Raw genomic sequence first — 22,756 nt, 5'->3', positions numbered from 1 at the left:
GTGTACCACAAGGATCTGAAAGGGCTTGAAAGCTGGGTAAGCAAGTTTGCGGATGACACAAAAGTCGGTGGAGTTGTGGATAGTGAGGAAGGAAGTGGTAAGTTACAGCGGGATATAGATAAGTTGCAGAGCTGGGCAGAAATGTGGCAAATGGAATTCAACGTAGCTAAGTGTGAAGTCATTCACTTTGGTAGGAGTAACAAGAAGATGGATTACTGGGCTAATGGTAGGCTACTTGGTAGTGTGGATGAGCAGAGGGATCTTGGTGTCCATGTACACAGATCTCTGAAAGTTACCACCCAGGTAAATAGTGCTGTGAGGAAGGCATATGGTGTACTGGGCTTTATTGGTAGAGGAATTGAGTTCCGGAGTCCTGAGGTCATGTTGCAACTGTATAAGACTCTGGTGCGGCCTCATCTGGAGTATTGTGTGCAGTTTTGGTCGCCATACTATAGGAAGGATGTGGAAGCTATAGAACGAGTGCAGAGGAGGTTTACCAGGATGTTGCCTGGAATGGTAGGAAAATCTTATGAGGAAAGGCTGAGGCACTTGGGGCTGTTCTCATTGGAGAAGAGAAGGTTTAGGGGAGATTTGATAGAGGTGTATAAGATGATTAGGGGTTTAGATAGGGTCGACACTGAGAACCTTTTACCGCTAATGGAGTCAGGTGTTACTAGGGGACACAGCTTTAAATTAAGGGGTGGTAGGTATAGGACAGATGTTACGGGTAGATTCTTTACACAGCGGGTTGAGAGTTCATGGAATGCCCTGCCAGTAGCAGTGGTGAACTCTCCTTCTTTATGGTCATTTAAGCGGGCATTGGATAGGCATTTGGAGGTTATTGGGCTAGTGTAGGTTAGGTAGGATTCGGTCGGCGCAACATCGAGGGCCAAAGGGCCTGTACTGCGCTGTATCTTTCTATGTTCTATGTTCTAAGGAGCAGCGAAATCGACGTTTCGGGCAAAAGCCCGTCATCAGAACGCCCCTGGTGCTCACCTTCCACCCTACCAACCGTCGCATAAACCAAATCATCTGCCGACATTTCCGCCACCTCCAAAAAGACCCCACCACCAGGGATATATTTCCCTCCCCACCCCTTTCCGCCTTCCGCAAAGACCGTTCCCTCCCTGACTACCTGGTCAGGTCCATGCCCCCCTACAACCCACCCTCCCATCTTGGCATCTTCCCCTGCCACTGCAGGAACTGTAAAACCTGCGCCCACACCTCCTCCCTCACCTCTAAAGCAGCCTTCCACATCCAAAGTTTTACCTGCACATCCACCAATATCATTTATTGTATCCATTGCTCCCGATGTGGTCTCCTCTACATTGGGGAGACTGGGCTTTAGGGAACATCTCCGGGACACCCGCACCAATCAACCACACCGCCCCGTGGCCCAACATTTCAGCTCCCCCTCCCATTCTGCCGAGGACATGGAGGTCCTGGGCCTCCTTCACTGCCGCTCCCTCACCACCAGACGCCTGGAGGAAGAACGCCTCATCTTCTGCCTCCGAACGTTTCAACCCCAGGGCATCAATGTGGACTTCAACAGTTTCCTCATTTCCCCTTCCCCCACCTCACCCTAGTTCCAAACTTCCAGCTCACACTTTCCCCATGACTTGTCCGGACTTGGCCTACCTGCCTATCTCCTTTTCCACCTATCCACTCCACTCTCTCCTCCCTGCCCTATCACCTTCATCCCCTCCCCTACTGTACTCTATGCTACTTTCTCCCCACCCCCACCCTCCTCCAGCTTATCTCTCCATGCTTCAAGCTCACTGCCTTTATTCCTGATGAAGGGCTTTTGCCCGAAACATCGATTTTGCTGCACCTTGGATGCTGCCTGAACTGCTGTGCTCTTCCAGCACCACTAATCCAGGATTAGGGGGGTTAGCCATGGGAAGTGCAGGGATAGGGTGGCCGGGGCGGGGGGGGTAAGATCTGGGTAGGATGCTCTTCGGAGGCTCAGTGTGGACTTGATGGGCTGAAATAACCTGCTTCTACACCATAGGGATTCTATCTTATAGTTCTAAAACATTATCACCACTGTGCCGTCAACTGCAGGATTTATTTTTTTAAATTTGGGTTTCTGACTTTTGGGTTAGTAATTAGTGAAGTTAATTACTAACTTGCAAGTATTTCTGTAACTATTTTCTTTTAAAAACCAAGGAAGTCCAGCTTTAAAGCGTATGGGTTTTATGCACTACTAATGGGTTTTTGCTTATTTAGATGGATTTGCGACCCAGTGTGGTAAATAATGGGGCCACGAGGTTTGTTAGAGTTCTGGAACTTGATTTTTGTTTTACGCTCAATGGAAAAGTCTATACCTTAGAGAGGAAGACTTTTGACTGAGTTGGGCAGGCCTGTTAAGTTTTTGAAACAGTATGGTGTCGTAGGAAAGTGCTCTCAAGAATCAAAGGTAACCCAGGAGTGAAGAGTTAGTATTAATCCTAAAACAGATATGTGGAGGTTAAACCCTGAAGAGGTTACTTAAAGCTGAGTACATTTAAATAGGTATATAATAGCTTCAGGAAGGAACTATCTGTAGTTCCAGTCTACAAGCTGAAGTCACAAGCTATTCGGTACTACAAAGTTACGAGGCTCTGCTATTGCATGCTTTATAACAGTCTCTAACATTTTCCCAATAATAATCGTTAAGAAAAAAAAAATCAGTAAATACAGGCAAATTAACTTAAAAATAAAAAAGAAGTGTTAGTCTGGCAGTGTTCATTCTTCTGGGACTTTTCCAGAATTTAAGGATTCTTGGAAGACTACTACCAGTACATCCGCTCTCCATAGCCATTACTTTTAAAATCCTCAGAGGCAACCTAAGATTCAATGGATTTATCAGCCCTATCCCAATTAATTTCCCTGGTACATTTTATCTTGTGATCATTATTATATTCATTTCCTCCTCTCCCAATTTATCCTTTGTTCTACGGTATAACTCCTGCTCGGGGGCCTAGAGATTACTCCCACCAGCATATTCTTCCCCTTGTTATTTCTTATATCCACCATATTGATTCTACAACTTCTGATCCTTGATAGTTTCTTGCCATTGCACTTATCCCATCTAGTACTGGAGCTACCGCACCACACTTCCCTTCCTTCCTGTCCTTTTCAAAAGTCACATACCTTGGAATAGTTCCCAGCCTTGATCTCTTTGTAATTATGCCTTTGTAATGTCTACAAGATCATATTCATGAACATCTATTTGTGCTGTTAGCTCATTTATTTTCTTCCCAATACTACATGCATTGTAGTAAAGAGCCATTCATTTTACTTGTTTATCCCCCTCCTTGAACTGATTTACTGCTTTTTTGACAGCTAGTGCCAAAATTGGGAAAGCTGTCTCAGAGACTAGTCAAGTAACAGCCTGACATAGTCACACACATGGAATCATACCTTTAGAGACAATATCCCATTACCATCACCATCCCTGGATGTGTTCTGAGGACACTACCACTGTCCTACATGAGCCCCATCAAGCCACAGAATCAATCCTGGTTCAATGAGCAGCACATGCCCAGTGACACCCAGTTTGGATTCCACAAGGGCCACTCAGCTCCTGACCTCATTCCAGCCTTGGTTCAAGCATGGACAAAATAAAAACTGAATTCCAGAGGTGAGGGGAGAGTGACTGCCCTTGACACCACAGCCGCATTTAACCAAGTGCGGCATCAGAGAGCCCTAGCAAAAGTGGAGACACTGGGGATCATGGCAAAAATTCTGTCTGCTGGTTAGAGTCATACCTGGTACATAAAATGGCAGTTGTGGTCGTTGGAAGTCAGTCATCTCAGCTCCACTACAGCAATGCAGAAGTTACTCAGGGTAGTATCTTCAGCTGCTTCATCAAAGACCTTCCTCCAGTAGGATCAGAGGTGGGTTGTTCGCTGCTGGCAGTACAACGTTCAGCATCAATCACAATTCAGCATCGAGAGTGTAGTGCTGGAAAAGCACATCAGGTCACGCAGCATCCGAGGAGCAGAAGAATCAAAGTTTCAGGCATAAGCTCTTCATCAGGAATGAGGCGTGTTGGTCAGGACTGAGGTTTGGGTGAAGATAGCTGAGAAAGCGATAGGTAGATGAAAGTGAGGGAGAAGACGATAGGTCGTTGGGGGGTGGGGGTGGGGGTTGGGGGGGGGGGGGGGGGGGGGGGGGGGTGGAAAGGGAGAGAAAAAGAGTGATAGATGGGTCCAGCCACTCCATCAAGAACATGCAGGCCTGGGACTCCTCCACCACCAAACCATCACCACCCGAGAGGAAGAATGCCTTATATTCTGCCTTGGGATTTTGCAAACACATGGGATAAATGCAGATTTCAACAGTTTCCTCATTTCTCCTCCCCCAACATTATCCCATTCCCAAGCCTCCAACTCTGCACTGCACCCCCCGACCTATTATTATCTTCTCCCTCCCCTTCATCCACCTATTGCTTTCTCAGCTATCTTCCCCAAAAGCCCACCCCCTCCCATTTACCTCTCAGCCCCGACCCACGTGTCTCATTCCTGATGAAGGGTTTATACCCGAAACATCAATTCTCCTACTCCTCGGATGCTGCCTGACCTGTTGTGTTTTTCCCAACACTACACTCTCGGCTCTGAGCTCTGAGCTCTGAGCTCCAGTATCTGCAGTCCTCACTTTCTCCATCATTCACAACTCAATCATAGAGCTGTACCTCATGAAAACAGACCCTTTGGTCCAACTCACCCAAGCCAACCAATTAATCTAGTCCCATTTGACAGCACATGGCCCATATTCTTCTAAACCCTTCCTATTCATAAATCCATTCAGGTGCCTTTAAAATGTTGTAATTGCACCAGCCTCCACCACTTCCTCTGGCAGCTCATTCCATAGACGCACCACCCTCTGCATGAAAAAGGTTGCCACTTAGGTCCCTTTTAAATCTTACCCCTCTCATCTTAAACCTATGCCATCTAGTTTTGGACTCCCCCCACCCTGGGGAAAAGACCTTGTCTATTTACCCAATCCATGCTCCTCAAGATTTTATAAATTTGTACAAAGGTCACCCCTCAAGCTCTGATGCTCCAGGGAAAACAACCCCAGCCTATTCACCTCTCCCTATAGTTCAAATTCTCCAACCCTGGCAACATCCTTGTAAATCTTTTCTGAACCCTCTCAAGTTTCACAACATCATTCAGACAGCAGGGAGACCAGAACTGAACACAACATTCCAAAAGTGGCCTAACCAATATCCTGTACAGCTGCAACATGACCTCCCAACTCCTATACTCAATTCTCTGACCAACAAAGGCAAGCATAACAAATGAATTCTTCACTATCTGGTCTACCTACAACTCTACTTTCAAGGAACTATGAACCTGCATTCCAGGGTCTCTGTTCAGCAATAATCTCCAAGCCCTTACCATTAAGGTGTACAACTCCTGTCCTGATTTGCCTTTCCAAAATGCAGCACCTCTACACTGAGCTCCATCTGCCAGTGCTCGGTACATCAGCCTCTCTGATTAAGGTCCTGTTGTAATCGGAGGTAACTTTCTTCATTGTCCGCCACACCATCTGCCAACTTATTAACCAGGCCTCCTATGTTCACAATCAAATCATTTATATAAATGACAAAAAGCAGTGGACCCAGCACCGATCCTTGTGGCATTCCACTGGTCACAGACCTCCAGTCTGAAACTCAACTCTCAAGCATCACCCTCAGATACTAAAGCAGTCCATATTCAAATTCAACAACATCTGGATAACATTTAGGCTTAGGCTTACAATTGACAAACATTCACATCACACAAATGTCAGGCAATCTAATCACGGTAACACCACTGAATGTCAAGGGACAATCAGAATTCCCCAACATCTTGGGGGCGGGGTTTACCATTGAGCAGAAAACCAACTGGACTAGCCATGTAAACAGAGTGGCTACAAGACACGGCTAGAAATACTGCAGCGAATAACTCACCTCCCAACTCCACAAAGCCTGTCCACCATTTACTACGCACAAGTCAGGAGTGGGATGGAATGTTCCCTATTTGCCTCGATGAGTGCAGCTCTAATAATACTCAAGAAGCTTGACAGCATCCAGGAGAAAGCAGTCCACTTCACTGGCATCACAACCACTTCCTCCATCATCGACACTCAGTAGCACCAGTGTGTACCATCCAGAAGATGCACTGCAGAAATTCAGCAAGGTTCCTTCAATAGCACCTTCCAAACACATGACTATTTCCATCTGGAAGAGCAAGGACAGTAGATGCATGGGAACACCATCACTTGCAAGCTCCCCTCCAAGCACTAACCATTCTAAGTGCAGTTCCTTCAGTCTCATTGGCTCAAAGTCCTTGAATACCCTCAACAGCATTGTCGGTCTACCTGCAGCACATGGACTGCAGTGGCTCAGGGAGGCAGCTCACTAACACCTTAATGGCAAATAGGGACAAGCAATAAATGCTGGCCCAGCCAGTGATGCCCATGTCCCAAGAGAATATGAAAAAAAACTTGAAATTATATTCATTGTGTAACAGATAAATCAAGAAGTTTTCAAATCCAAAACAACTTCATTGCATATGTGGGATGAAACTGGTTGCACTGGTGAAAGCACCAAAAAACAAAAGGACACCAATGTAATGTGATGGACAAATGCAGTAATGGTGAAATTATGCAGTGAATCACTTGGATCTGGAATTGAATGCCGGAGTGTGGTGGAAGCAGATTTTAAAGGGAACTTTGAAAAGGAATCTGAAAAGAAAACAGTTGCAGGGCTGAGGAGAAAAAGTGCAATTTGATAAATTGCTCTTGCAGAAAGCAAGCCAAATGGGTTTCTTCTGTGCTTTATCATTCTAAAATAAATAGATTCTCCATGTCTATAGTTATAACGGAGATTGCCAAGTAAACTTACTATATTGGTAATCACACCTCATCACCTACCGAGATGCCTTTGCACAGCTCTAACAGGAGGGTGTAACTGCAGTTCGCTTGCTTCCTCATTTTGGCTTTTCCCATATTACATGGGGTTATCTCAAATGTGGTTAATAACCCCTTATATGAACCATCATTTTTGGATTTGGGATAGGAGTTGGAATTAGTGGTTGAGTGTGGAGTTTGTGCTGATTGCTGACATTTCCAAAAGTTAACTGTCTTGAATGCATCCAAATTTTCCTTCAGTGTCACTCAAGTAACTGGAAGGGCTCAAACAGGTGGAAGCTGCCTGTAGGTCTTAAGATGAGTTTGCGCAGGTGACAGCATATAGATGAGGAAGAAAAGGGCCAAGGATCGCAGAGCTAGAAAGAGGAATAATTGCTGGAGATGGTCTGGCTACATCACGATAGGCCAAAGTATAATCCAGCATTGAAACTTGTTCCACGGTGGAGACAGTGGCATTGTGCTAATACAGTAAACGAGTAGTCCAGGAGGTCAAGTCCAACTGGTAGAATATAAATTCCACTAATAAGTTCAGCCAGTTTAGTTCAATAAACACGCTTTAAAGGAAATCTGCCTTTTTTGGTTTGGCCTACATGAGACTATAAACCAACAGCAACATGGTCAACTCCAAAATATTTGGGAGTGGGGTTTAAGATATTGGCCCTGCCAGTAATGTCCTCATCCTGTGAACAATTTTAAAAATGACTGAACTGCATAATAACAGAGGATTTGGAAGATGATGGGATGGTCGAACCAATCAAAGGCTGCAGAGAAGTCAAGCAGGGTAAAGAATCACAGAGCTGAAAATGTGTTGCTGGAAAAGCGCAGCAGGTCAGGCAGCATCCAAGGAACAGGAAATTCGACGTTTTGGGCATAAGCCCTTCATCAGGAAGCAGACAATGCTATTTGTTTTCAAAACTGTTCCATTTCTGTGGAATTCAAACATGGATTCATTGTAAAGGTGGGTGCAGATTTGGGAAGCAATACATTTAAAGCCTATAAAGAGAGGAAAGGGAGGCTTGGCCTTAAAAGTCAACACTTAGTTTGGCTCAGAACTAAGATTTTAACCTAATCCCCTTCCATCATAGAGACTTACTTTCTCCTTCACTTCTGCATTCAGTTGTTTGGGCCCCACACTCAAATTCCCCTCCATAAACCCCTCTGCCACTGCACCTCCCTGTCCTCAAGATAATCCATAAAGCTCAGATCTTATTCACCCTTTCCCTCTACCCAACAATTTGTATGCTGTTTTAAACCAACAGCACCATGGCCAATATTTCTACATTAAAAGCACAATGTGAATGCCAGCAATGTTCTTTAAAATCTTATTCAACCTTCAACTTCACTGATGTTCCTAATTCCCTTGCTTACATATGCAAATAGCACCAATGTACTTGCTGAAAAAGATGGGCACAAATGGGGCAGGGCTGCAAAATGTGTTCCAATAGAACCATTTACATAATGAAGTCCCACTGTACAACAGATGAATCGACTGAAGTGCATAACATTTTTCTAAAAGCTAGTTTCATTGGGATCAGGAATTTTAGTTAAAATGAAAGGTAATAGCTTGCAAGTCTGTACTTGATAGTCCATTGAATCATTGAACAATTCAAAAAAAAAAGCACAAAAAAAATGATGAGGCTTCTCGAATGTTTCTGGGTAAAATGCAGTAGTACAGAGTTTTCAGATGCAGAAAATGTTTTTTTGGAAGGGGTGGGGGAGGAAAACCTTTTATGCATGAATGAGGAGCTCTTTACAATGGGAATGAATGGGAAATGTTTTGGATCACTGGAATTCTATACAACGAGGGCGCAAGGCAAGTGCTTTGCTCCACTGGATTTGCACACTTTGATCAAGTTTCACTGACGTCAACTGTATGCCATTAGTATACTAAACACAAAACTGGTAAAACAAAATATTAGAACCGTAGCATCCTGACAGGCCATTCGGCCGATTGAGTCCATACCAGTCCTCTGAACAGCATCAGACTCTGTCTCAGACTCAGACCCAGACCCATCCCATCTCTGTAACCCTGCATTCCCCATAGCTAATCCACCTAGCCTACACATCCCTGGACACGGTAGGCAATTTGGTATGGCCAATCCATCTAACCTGCATAACTTTGGACTGTGGGAGGATACGGAGCATCAGAAAGAAACCCATGCAAATATGGGGAGAATGTGCACTAATATATCTGAAAGTTTCTAACAAAATTACATGCATTAATGGCTTAAATCTTATTTGTTCCCCTACCAGAGTCAAAGTATGGCATTTTGAAAAACAACTGTGCTGTTGTACCATTGCCCAAGAGTCAGAAAGTCTAATAATGTCATGACAATCATTTGGAAAATCATTTTTCATTGTTTCCTTCAAAGGAAACAAAAAGAGCAATAGAATTGAAAATATTGGAAATACTTAGTGGATCAAGTAGTAGTGGAGAAATAAAGTGCAATGACGTAAGGAGGTCAGCCAGATGGACCTCAGAGTAAGTTCCCCGATTGAACTGGGGTATCAGTCACAATCAGGGAGTGCTGGCTGACAGATATAAACAGAAGTACTCTCAGCGCTGTCACCCTGGGCGGGCTGTCCCAGAGGTGGCCAGAAGGTACGAAGGGCAGTTAGGGAAGCTGGAAGATGGGTAGGACATCCTGACCACTGTTGTCCTGGAGGTTGGGGAAGCAGGACAGGCTGTCCTAGAGGTGGTCGAAAGGTGTGTCAGGGCGGACAGAGAGCCGGAAGGAGCATGGGATGGACCGAGAGCAGGAAGGGGTGTAGGGGCGCAAGGGCGGGCTGCCTTAGAGTGGCCAGAAGGTGGGAGGGACAAGGGGCTAGCTCGGGGTCGGTATTATATTAGATTAGATTGCTTAGTGTGGAAACAGGCCCTTTGGCCCAAGTCCACACCGACCCACTCCCCTACATTTATCCCTTCACCTAACACTACAGGCAATTTAGCGTGGTCAATTCACCTAACCTGCACATGTTTGAACTTTTTTTAATGTAATTAGACTGTCATATGTACAAATGTCATTATTACGGTTTTGTAATGATGGAAACTAGGATTTGAGGTTTGTCCTCATTTCCCTGAAAACTGGTTGAACAGTGGAGTTTGGGGCCTGGCTTTGCTGCTCCTCTCCCTCATAAAATTGCTGTTTCTCTGTATACAGCTGTTAACATTAATTGTTTTGTAAACTGTGAATTGATTACTAAAATAAAAAAAACAAACAGAAACACTAGACCATCTTGTGGCGCAGTGGTAATGTCCCTACCCCGACACAGAAAGACCCAGGTTCAAGTCCCACCTGCTCCAGGAGGTGTGAGATTATATCTCTGAACAAATTGATTAGAAAAATAGATTAAATTTTTGGGAGGTTGTGGTTTAATGGTAATATCACTGGACAAGTAATCCTGAAACCTGGTTAAAAAGGTAGCTCAGTGGCGAGCACTACTGCCTCATAGCACCAGGGATCCAGGTTTGATTCCTGCATTGGCTGACTGTCTACACAGAGTTTGCACATTCTCCCAGCATCCACATGGATTTTCTCCAGGTGCTCCAGCTTCCTCTCAGTCCAACAATGGACTTCTATTAGGATTTTGTGGCATAATGGTAGTGTCCCTACCTCTCAGCCAGTAGACCTTGGTTCAAGGCCTACTTGCTTTAGAGATGCGTACTAACGTTTCTGAACAGGTTGGTCAGAAAATAAACAAACAGGAGTGTCAGAGGTTCTGCTCACTCAGAGCAGACTCTGAGGGAGCTGGATCAGTGGCAATGATTCTCCAGGCTAAATAAAGGGTGGCTTAGTGAAGGGATACTGGCCTCTGTGGAGTTATTTCAGTGGCAATGTGAGAAAAAAAGTATTTCCTGAAGAAATGTACTCGCAGCATTCATTTTTGAGTTGGGGTAAGCATTTCTGATATTATGCAGTTATTTGGGAAGCTTGACTTGTTCAATCCTTCTGAAGACTGGGCCCAGTATGTAGAAATAATGCATTAATTTTTCTAGGGCAAATGACATTCGGGTAGATGAAAAGCAACAAGTAATTCTCCTGACAGTTTGTGGCCCCCTAGCATTTTCGGTTATTAGGTGTCTAATGTTTCCTGAGATACCAGATGTTAAAACCTGTGAAGAGTTGATGGATTTAGTTAAGGAATATTGTGACCCCAAGCTTCCTCTAATTCAGAGATCAACTTTACTCGGCAATTAGAGAACAGAGGAATCTATGTCGGTACTTTTGACTAGGTTAAGATGACTGGCAGAGGTTTGTGACTTTGGTTTAACCCTGACTAAGATGCTTAGAGACCATGTGGTATGTGGGATTAATGATGCAGCCATGCAAAAAACATGTATTAATTGAAGCCCAACTGGACTTCAAACAGGGACTGCAACTGACTTTATCAATAGAAAATGCAGCAAGTGGAATACATCAGCTGCAATGATATCCTGATAGAAGTGGACACCCTCGCCAGTCCAACTGAGCTTGGGGAATACCACTGGAGTGGAGGCAATTCCATAGCCTCACATATCCTGAACAGAGGGACTCTAGGCCAATCCGCAGCAAAACCTCAAATCAAAGCTACGCCTTGTCCAAAACAGTTAATATTTTCTTTAGGGTCTAGGCCAGCAAGTCATTGTAGTTGCTGCGGTATGCAGACACGAAATAGCAAAGGAGGCCCACCAGACCTAAACTGAGTAAGAGAACTCATAGGTTGGTATCCAGGAGATTGCACACCCTGGAAAGCCCACCTACATCTGGTTTGGAACAGTGAAATTGCTTTGCAACATCCAAATCAAAGCAAATCAAAATAAACATCTGGTTAAATGGTCACCCAGTTCTAATTGAGGTTGATACTGGTGAGGCCATTCCAATGATTGCAAAACTAGTCTTGAACAAAATTCACTCTGGACTCCTACCCTTTTCTTTGCACAAGACCACAGCTGGACTGAACCTACATCGGGGAACCTTCACAGATAAAGGGTACAACTTTGGTTCCAGTCTCTTATGAAAATCAGCAGGTTCAGTTACCACTGATTCTACTAAAAGGTTTGAGTCTAAGTTTAATGGGGTGAAATTGGTTGAGAAAGTCTCACCTCAACTGGCTCAATAGTTTTTGATTAGATAGTGGCTGCCAGAATGAAGCCTAAATTGAACAACTCAGAATTCTTTTCAGGAAGGTCTAGGAACTATTAAAGCAACCAAGGTCACCTTGTAGGTTGACCTGGAAGCAATTCAATGATCCTGCAACGCCCTTCCAGTGCCATTTGCCCAATGGGCAAAAGTAGATGTAGATATCAGGAGGCTGGAAAGTGAAGGAATCACCAGACCGGTCCAGTCTGTATAACAGGCAGCACCGGTTGTACTGATGGTGAAGTCAGACGGGTTGGTTCACCTTTGTGGGGATTTTAAACAAACAGTAAACGGCTTTTCGCAGCTGGATAAATACCCTATATGTAGAGCTGACAGGGGGCTGTCCTTTACAAAGGTGGACACGAGCCATGCGTACTTGCAGTGTGGTTAGATGAGGATTCATCTAAGTATGCTACAATTAAGGGTACCATAAGGGTTTGTACTGATATATGAGACTGCCATTTGGAGTACTGCCTGTAAAATGGGTGTTGCCCAAGTGACGTACTTGGGCTATAGAGTTGACAAGACCAGATTATACACATTGGAAGATGACGTGAGGGCAATCAAATGTGCCCTGGCTCCAAAGGCTGTAGTGGAGCAGAGACCATTCCTTGGATTGGCGAACTGTAAGAGAAAGTTCATGGATAGCCTGGCTTCCATCCTGATACCTTTACATTAACTCCTTAAAAAAAAAGGGTCAGCCTTGGAAATGGTCACGTAGCCAAACGATAGCTGTTTTTCACTTCTCTGAAGGCTATCATCCTCAAAAGATACAGACATACTATGATCCCGAGTGAGATTTAGTATTAACATGCAACACCTCCTTGTAAGGCATCGGTGTAGTATTAGCTCGTAGGTGGCCCAATGGGGAGGAACACCCAATAACATATACATCCAGGAGTTTGGCTAATGCAGAGCGTACATACACCTAGATACAGGAGGAACATTTGGCCGACGCAAGGTCAGGTCCAGCAACGTATAACGTTTGGGTAGGTGCGACACTCCTGAACAAGCACGTGGAAGAATACAGACTCTCAAAAAGGTGTGGGGACAAAACACGCCTAGCTCCTTGACTGCCTTTCCAACTGCTGCAGAACCCATCCGTCAAGTGTTGAAGATACCTCTGAATCATAGATGGACACGGCGGATATTGCCACCTTGATGCCTTCGCTGCCTGAAGAGAAGAATGCTCCAGGTGCAAGAGATGAGCTACTGTGCATTACACATCGCCTGTATTAGAAGCGGAGTTGGAGGAACCCGACCTGGTGTTAAAACAGCCCAGGAGGAGCCACATTTAAAAACAAAAACAGAACTAGCCTATATCCTCAGACTCGGAGGAAGAGGGATCTGGTGATTATAATGAGGTCAGCCAGGTGGACCTGATAAGAGTTCCTGAGGGAGCTGGATCAGAGTCAAGGGTTCCCCATATCAATAAAGGGCGATTTGGTGAGGGGAAACTGGCCTCTGGAGTTATTTCATGCAGTGTTAACATTTCAGGTCAAATGGTCTTTACGGTTGAAGCTTGAAAGGACAGACAGGACTGTAATTTTTTTCCCTTCTCAGGCAATCCTTTAGGTATCAAGAATGACTTGCCTGTACTCCTATTTGCTGGATTCAGAGATGGTTACTCAGACCAACGTGCAATCCGCTGACTCTGCCGTTTGAAGGGCAGCTGATGCTTGACGAGTTATGGACGCATTCGGCTGTTTGTGTGCTCTCAGATTCCTCATATCTACATGTTCCCAAAGTCTCTTGATGTGTTTGGTGTCTTCCCAAATGAACCTTCTCTATTTTGGTTGGTCAAACATCACAGACTCCCATACACCAGTAGCAATGTTTGACCTCTTCAGGGTTGTTTTAAGATCATCATGAAAACACTTCCTCTTTCCTGCTGGGACAGAGTTGCAAGTAAAACAGTTGTCTTGGGGATTGTGTCAGACATATAACTGCATGTCCCACCTTTTTTCAGTCAACCTGAGACACTGGAGGCAATGAGGTGGTTTGTTATCTGTCTGCCTTCATCAAGAGGCAGCCCCTAAGATATGGGCAATGGCCCACATTTTCCTGGGTCTCAAAGAGCTCTGAATTGATTGGAGGGTGGTGTCACATTGTGCAAGGTGATTGGAAGACCACCTTAGTTCACCAAGAGTTTAGTGGAAGTCCCATTGTCAACTGCTTCACCAAACCTTATGAGAAAATGAGCTGGAGCTTAGTTTCTGAGCATGCATGCATTCAAGCATCATCTGCACACTGAATTTCGATAACCTCTTTCAGAGTAACTCATTTTTAGAGATTGTCCCATCTGTTCTGTAGATTCCCTCCAGCAAACTGGACATAGACATGGAGTTTAAAGTGCACTATTGCAGTGAGGAAATTGAAAATAGGATTGGTATATGACAGAACCTTGCTTGACTCAGTCTTCAGTGGAAGATCACTGCTTGCATGTCATCACAAAGTAGACTGGTGGTGCCACATTTCCAAGGCAGCCAAACCTTTGCTGTTGGCAAAGTCAAAGGCTTTTGTGAGGTATTAAAAAAAGGTCATTTATAATGCTCCATGCTGCTCCTTGCACACTTTTTTAAATTTGCTGCAGTGAAGACATCGTTTTTAAAAATCAAATTAAGAACTAAGTCATTAAAAGAGAGATGCTGGGCCAGAATAATGATTCCTGCATGATGTGGGAGCTGGTGGACCCCACTGTGGTTCAGAGTGACCACACCTGCAGCAAATGTTGGCCCAGAGTTGATGAGCTGGAGTCTGAGCTTCAAACACTGCGACACATTAGGCAGGGGGTAAACGATTTATCTGTTTGTTTCACGAGGCAATGTACAATCACATCCCTTAGAATAAACTACCTCAAATTCATTCAGAGACAGGAGGATGTGACTACCAGTGGGGGAGGTAGAGATATCCAGGAGGTAGTGCTGAAGGAGCTTGTCTAACAGGTTTGAGATTCTTGCTCCCTGTGCGGATGAGATTGGAGGCTGTGGGAAGATGAGCAAATTGACCACTGCACCACAGTGCAGGGAGCCAATTAATAGGTTGGTTGAGGCGAAGTGAAGAGACATGTACTTGTGATCAGGGTTACTATACTCAGGGGAAGAGACACTGTTCTATTTGGCCAGGAGGCTGTGTTCCCTGGGTTCAGGATGTCTCACCTGGGCTGCAGAGGAACTTGGAGCAGGAGAAGAAAGATCCAGTTGTTGTGGTTTCTGTAGGTAGAGAGAGGAAAGAGGTTCTGCTGACGGAATATGAGCAGCTAAATTAAAAATCAAAACTGAAAAATCAAATCTCTAGATTACTAACAGAGTCACGAGAAAATGGGCACAGGGTCAACATGATTGAAGAGGTAAGCGCATGGCTGAAAGATTAGTGTGGGAGAAACAGTTCACATGCATGGAACATTGGCACCAGTACCAGGGAAAGGAAGAATCTGTTCTAACGGATCACCTGAATCATGCTGGGACCAGAGTCCTGGAAAATTCATAACTCAGGCTGTAGGTAGGGCTCAAAACTAAATAGTGCAGTAGGGGGTTTGGTTGCATGGAAAATGTTAAAGGGGGCACTACAGAGGTTTTTAAAGTTTCCAGAACAAGTAATAGGATAGAGAGTATGGAAAGGATCAGGAATCTAACTTCAGGCTCAGAAGGTCAGGGGACAACCATGAGAAGGTGGGCAGTCAACACAGGACTGAGATGTTGTACTTAAATGCACACAGTGTATGAAACAGGGTAAATGAACTTTGTTGCACAGACTGAAATTGGCAGGTACAATGTTGTGGATATTAAAGAGACATGGCTGCTTGGGGATTAGGGCTGGGAATTAAAATACCCAAGGCTACACATCATATCAAAAAGACTAGGAGATGGGTAGAGGGAGTGGGATTGCATTGTTAGTAAGAAGCAAAATTAAATTGATAGCCAGAAGTGATGTCAAGTTGGAAGGCGTAGAATCGACGTAGGTGGAGTTGAGGAACCGCAAAGGAAAACAAAGACCCTGATGGGAGTTGTGTGCAGGCCTCCGAGCAGTAATCAGGATGTGGGGAAGAAAATAACCCGGGGATAGAAAAGGCCTATATGAAAGATACTATTACAATACTCATAGGGGACTTCAACCTCCAGGTGGACTGGGAATATCCAGTTGATAGCAGATCTCATGAAACAGAATTTGTGGAATGTCTACGAGATAGTCTTTTGGAGCAGTTTGTGGTACAGCCCACTAGGGAACAGGCAATTCTGGATTTGGTGATGTGTAATGAGGTAGACTTGATTAGGGAGCTTAAGTTGAAGGAACCCCTATGGGGCCATGATCATAATATGATGAATTCACCCTGCAGTTTGAGAGGGAGAAGCTGAAATCAGATGGAACACTATTACAATGGAGTACAGATACAGAAATTACAGAGGCAAGAGGGAGGAGCTGGCCAGAGGTGATTGGAAGGGGAGCCCAACAGGGAAGACGGTGGAGCAGCAATGGCAGGAGTTTCTGGGGTAATTCAGGAGGCAGAGCAGAAATTCATCAAGGAAGAAGAAACATATTAAGGGGAGGATGAGGCAACCATGCTTGGCAAGGGAAGTCAAGAAAAATATAAGAGCAAAACAAAAGCATTGAATGTGGTGAAGATTAGTGAGAGAGGTCAAAAGGAAATAGCTGAGGAGATTGTCACCAATGCCTCTACAAGCCATCAGGAATCACTGAAGTCAGGAAAGGTCCCAGAGAATGGGAAAATGGCTAATGGAACACCCCTGTTTAAGAAGGGAGGGAAGCAGAAGTCCAGCTTACGACAGTTGGCCTAGGGCACCATCCTAAGGAACTCCTGTAGAAATGTCCTGAAGTTGACATCCCAATCAAATGGGTCATTAGCTGAAAAATGGCAGATGAAGCTCAATCTGGATAAATGCAAGGTACTGCATTTGGTACAACAAACAGGGTAGGGCTTATACAATTAATGGTATGGCCTTGGGTGGTGGTGTAGAACAGAGGGACCTAGGGGCGCAGGTACATAATTCTTTAAAGTTTGTATCATATATAGACAGGGTGGTTAAGGTGGCGCTTGGCATGCTTGCCTCTATTGCTCAGTCCTTTGAGTATAGAAGTTGGGACGTTATGTTGGAGGTTGTACAAGACATTGGTGAGGCCTGCTTGGAAATACTGTGCCCAGTTCTGCCCAGGAAGAATATTATTAATCTCGAGAGGGTTCACAAGAGATTTACCAGATGTTGCTGGGTATGGAAGGTTTGAGTTATAAAGAAAGGCTGGATAGGCGGCGACTTTTATCCCCCCTCTGGAGCGCAAGAGATTGAGAAATGACCCGATAGAAGTTTATTAAATAATGAGGAGGGATAGATAGTGTTAATGGTAGTTGTCTTTTCCCTAGGATGAAAAATTTCAAGGTTTGGGGGCATATTTTTAAGATGAGAGGAGAGATTTTAAAAAAAGACACAAAAGGAAATGTTTTACACAGAGGGTGGTTTGTGTGTGGACTGAACTTAAGTGGTGGATGTGGGTCCTATTACAATGTTTAAAAGACATTTGGATGGATACATGAACAGGAACGGTTTGGAGGGATATGGGCCAGGATCAGGCAGGTGGGACTAGTATAGTTTGGGATTATGTTCAGCATGGACTAAAGGGTCTGTTTCCATGCTGTATGACTCTCCAAGATGACTGACCAACAACCACAGCCATCTTCCTATGTGGCAGGTATGACTCCAACCAACAAACATTTGTAGAAGTGACAGTGAATTAAACAGAACAAAAAGCAAATATTTCAGATGTTGTAAAGTCTGAAAATAAATTATGTTGTTGAAAGCGCTTAACAACATTTCAGGTCAATGACTTTCAAAGAAAGTATTCTCACATTCTATAGAAGAAGATAAGATGAGGCAATTAATAGGTTAAAAACACTGCTTACATTAAAGCAGTAAATTTTAATCATGATTACTGAGTTCTCCTTTCTGTTTGCAGAAACAAATACAGTATGTATTAAATTTGTATGTGGACAGTAAATGCCTACAGCCATATTTGTTGTGAAAATTGCCCATGTAAATTTACCACATTCTAATTATTCCTAATCACCAAAAGGAGATGCTGCAGTGTAGCAACAGGAGATGGGAGCTACTGCATTACAAAACTTATCAACATGTGGTCATAGATGATTCAGGGAATACCTAAATAATGTTAAAATATATACTTTTAAAATGTGTGTGTATGTGGGGCTAGGTGAAATTAGCCTCCCCAACACACAGCAAATATATGTGGCTTCAATTTACAGATTAAGAATGTACATCTGAATAACCAGAGCAACAGAAACCAATAGAAAATAAATTAGTTAGCAGCACACTGGAGTTCAAATGCAACATGTACACCTCACAGTACCGATCTAATACAGGTACATAAGCATTGTTCAATTAGCATATGTAATATTCACATAATCCTTCAGTAACCCTGGATTTAAGTCATTAAAACAGTATGCGATCCCCTTGGCAATAGGGCTATCAATGCAGCATATGGTCAAATTGTTGCTTCTACACACATTGCAGTCAACTAGCTCTCGGTACTGGTCTTGGCACAAATATAAACTTGTCATTCCTTGAACTAAATTAAGCAGAAACCAACCTTAACCACACCTGGAATAATCCTTCCCTTCACTGTCAAATTTGAACAAATACACTCAACCCTAACATTTGAGGAAGCACTACTTTTTTTTCCAAATTTTGTTCTCAGAAAATGAGCATCACAGTCAAGAACATCCATGACTGCTCTTGAGAAGTTGGTGACAAAGAAGGTGCCTTCTTCAAACTTCATTACCTCTACCAGATGGACTGCAATGTCACAGTGATGTTAGGGAAGGAGTTCCAGGATTCTGACACAGCAGCAGTGATGGAATGGTGATATAGTTTCAAGGTAGGATGGTGAGAGACTTTGAAAATTCTTTGATAGTCATATCCTATCGCTGACAAGGTCAGAATTTGTTTCCCATCCTGAATTACTCTTCAATGGTTAGCGAGCCTAAGGGTTACATGTAATCAGACTAGATAAGGAAGGCAGAATTCCTTCCCTCAAAACAGACAGACAACAAACGGCCACCATTACAGAGAATTTTCAATTTAAATTCAGCTAGTTGCCATAATAGGATTTGAAGCCATGTCCCCAGAACATTAGCTTAAGTTTTTAAGATTACTAATCCAGTGACATTATGATTAGGTCAACATCTCCCCCTGAATTGGAGAGGGCTTTACAAGCGGTGTTCCCATGTACCTGCCGCCTTTGTTCTTCTAGATGTTCGAAGTTTCAGATTTACAAAATGCTGACAAAGAAGTCTAGAGTTGCTGCAGTACATTCTGTAGATGTTGTATACGGTGGGTCAGTGTTGGAGGAAGTGAACATTTAAGGGCGACATATGGGTGACAATCAAACTGACCACTTTGTGGTGGATTTTTCTTCTAACCTGCTCTTGTAGTCACAATATTTATTGAGCTAGCCCAGTTACGATTCTGGTCAATGGTCACCCCTCAGGATCCTAGTAGTGGGGGCTTCTGCAATGATAATACTATTGAAGTTAAAAGGAGAAAAGGTTACATTCTCTTCTGTTGAAAAAGTCATTCCCTAGCATTTGTATGGTGTGAATGTTGCTCATGTCTTAGATCAAAGCCAAATGTTATTCAGGTCTTAATGAGTGCAGCCATGGACAGCTTTGGTATTTGACAAGTTATGAATAACACTAAACATTATGCAAGCATCAGCAAAGTCCCCACCTCTTAGCTCATCATGGAAGAAGGTCTATGGGTGCAGCAGATAAGGATGGTTAGGCTTAGGACACGACCCTGAAGAATTTCTGTAACAATGTCCTGGAACATAGATGATCAGCTTCAAACTACCATCTTCCAATCAATATTCAACCACCTCCCACTAATTCCCATTGACTTCAATGGTGCCAAGGCTCGTTAATTCCACATGAGGTCATTGCTGTCTAAGTACAGTAGATAGCACTGATGACAACACCTTCCATAACTTTAGTGACGATCAAGAGTCATCCAATGGGTTGTAAACTGGCCAAATTGCATTTGTTCTGCTTTTTGCAGACAGGACATACCTGGGCAATTTTCCATATTGTTGGGTAGCTATCTGTTCTGTAGTTGTATTGGAACAGCTTGACTACTGATGTAGCCAGTTCTGAATCACAAGTCTTCGTATTACAGCCAGGATGTTGTCAAGGCTGATAGTGTTTGCTGTATCTCATATCCTCAGCCATTTTATATCACATGCACAACATACAGATATCAGAAAGCAACCTATTTACTTGGTAAAGAAGCAAAATACTTCAGGAAAAAGACAAAAACATTTTACACCCATGTTTCCAAAAATGACAGTGAAATTTGCCAACACTTAAAGGCAGACTTTACAACACATCAATGCAAAAGAAAGTTTAGGGACATAACCCAACACTGCTAAAGTAGCCATTTTGTATGATTCTTGAAACAGTTAACAAATGCTCACTGCAGCATTATACAAGGTCATGTCAAATTGCTCAGTCTCAGGTCATTGTGTCTACACAGGTAGCTTACTGAAGCTTTGCACTTTTTTTTCAAGTTTCTGAAAACAACTATAAAAGAATATTATATCTAGCACCATGTCAATACTTTCCAATAGTTAAAATAATATGCATTTATTTTGAACCTAAGGGGTTTTTTTTCCATACACCAGCAACCTTACTTTGTTCAAATATTCATGCTCTGGGGTTTTGACGAGTGAAAGTTATTTGACAGTCAGAAGGCAAAACAACTTGTATTTGTTTCCACAGTCAATAGTGAATTACATAGTGGCCCTGGCCAAGTCTGGAAGTCTTATTACCTCAGCAAGAGTTTATGATGTAGATAGGTAGACCATTTTTAAAAAAACCTATACTTGAAGAACACTCATACTTTTAACTCAACTATTTAATCTTAAAACTTTGAGGGTTTGGAGACAAATAATTTACGAACATCCCTGCCTCAGTCAGTTCTTGATAATCAGTCACAATCGACAGAATATGCTTAAAAGCTCATTCTTACAACTTCTACTATTGCAAGCTACAATAATAGTATTTAACTAATGTTCAATTATCAAAATAATAAAACTGTTTAGTCATCAGGCAAGCATAACCATATTTCAGGAAAATAAGGTTAGGATTTATTCATTATCTTATTACTTCTACATAAAAATTAGAGGACTGCATTGTCATTGCTTCCCACTACTCTAACTGCATACAAATGCTGGGCATATAATGCAGTTGCAGTATGCAAGAGACATCTTCACACAATGTATTCACAATTACCCTGGATATTTGGGGATTTTTTTTGCAATGATGTGACCAGTACACAGACCTACAATCCCATAATATTATCTGCAGAATGCGAACAAAAGTATCACTATTTAGGATGTGGGTGTATAATCGCTCGTTACATTTACGTATTACATTCCCCACTCCGTTCGACAATGGATTTTAAAATTGAATTCCAACAGGCAAGGAATGTGGTGTCACACAAAAGGCCTCATTCCAGACATTTTGAATACTGAGGACTAAAATACGTGCGTGAAGCATCAAACGCCACAAATAGCTTCACCAGATGGATTTAGGTGCACTTTGAACAACGACCGTGGAATAAACAGAGATCACACTGTCGTTGACTTTAACTTCTCGAGTGATTGGGGGTTGGGGAGAAGAGGAGACAAGAGAGAATCTTCATGACTAACAGCACACCTGCAACACTCAATGGCTCTAGGACTCAGAACCATAATATAGGACATCAGCAGTCTCCTCAGAGGGATTCCCTGACTGCAATATCACATCTTTAATCCCACGAGAGCCAAATCCTCACTTTCTACCAAATTAGATTCACATTCCCTTGATTAAGAACCTATTGCAAACTCACACTTAACTGCGCCAACCGTCCCGCCCCTTGGATGATCGATAGCGTGGCCGTCCAATCAGTGAGCGCAAATTCCCCAGAGGCACCAATGATCACGAAGGAGAGGCAAGACTTCCGGTAGCAGGTGCGGTTGACTGAGAAAAGGAGACAAACGTCTCGAAAAGCGGGCAGCTTTAACATTGCATTTCTCGTTTTATATTTTTACAGTAAAAACGCAGAAAACAAAGCAAACAAAGTTTGCTGAATTTGTTCCCGAAGCAGGTAGATTTGCAAAACAAACACTCCCACCCTCCTCCCTCAGAAGATAATAGTGAATAAATGTTAGGCCGCGGGTTCGTTCGCTTGACAGCGCGACGCGGACCGACATTTTATGTACCGTTTGATTTCGTGTTTAAACACTCGCTTCAGAACTGAATAAAAGCCGGTTTTTACCTCAAAAATTAGCGTTTACAGATACAGCAGCATTACCTCCGCTCGGCTTCGAGCAATTGAATTCCAGTCAGCGAACAACTTCCGCCATAACTTCCGAGCAACAGGGAAGCGAGCAGAACGACAAAAAAAATTCATAACACTACCAGGGCGAGTAGCCAAACTCCACCGAATCAATTCATACCGAGAGCAAGGTTAACAAGCAGATCGCTGATACACTGATCGAAATTGACACCAACGCGAGCGATTGGAAGCCTGGAGGAAATCAAATTAGATTCTGTCTGACTTACAAAAACACTGACAAATCATTTTCTTTTGCAAAAAGAATTCACTGCAACCGTCCATTCATATTAACGGAAACATTCAAGTGAACACATTACATTCTTTGCCAAA

At 43.3% G+C, this 22,756-nt stretch overlaps 1 protein-coding gene across 8 annotated transcripts in view; it reads right to left on the bottom strand.

Annotated features, from left to right (window-relative positions):
• ikzf4 (IKAROS family zinc finger 4) overlaps nt 1-22,466 on the bottom strand; it is a 207,780-nt gene extending 185,314 nt beyond the window's left edge. For 2 of the 8 annotated variants that reach the window (XM_060820903.1, XM_060820911.1), the window contains exons 1-3: nt 22,367-22,466; nt 21,938-22,068; nt 3,753-4,066 (exon numbers count right to left, since the gene is read on the bottom strand). In XM_060820903.1, the coding sequence (XP_060676886.1) occupies nt 3,753-3,761 (9 nt within the window). In that variant the 5' untranslated portion in view covers nt 3,762-4,066; nt 21,938-22,068; nt 22,367-22,466. The remainder of the gene's footprint in view (nt 1-3,752; nt 4,067-21,937; nt 22,069-22,366) is intronic. The other 6 variants (XM_060820904.1, XM_060820907.1, XM_060820908.1 and 3 more) reach the window with 6 other exon arrangements.
• Between the last annotated feature and the right edge of the window lie 290 nt (nt 22,467-22,756).

The sequence above is a fragment of the Hemiscyllium ocellatum genome, chromosome X (assembly GCF_020745735.1).
Source record: "Hemiscyllium ocellatum isolate sHemOce1 chromosome X, sHemOce1.pat.X.cur, whole genome shotgun sequence".
Taxonomy (NCBI): Eukaryota; Metazoa; Chordata; class Chondrichthyes; order Orectolobiformes; family Hemiscylliidae; genus Hemiscyllium; species Hemiscyllium ocellatum.
Note: the sequence above shows the minus strand (reverse complement) of the source record. Positions and strands in the feature narration are given on the sequence as shown.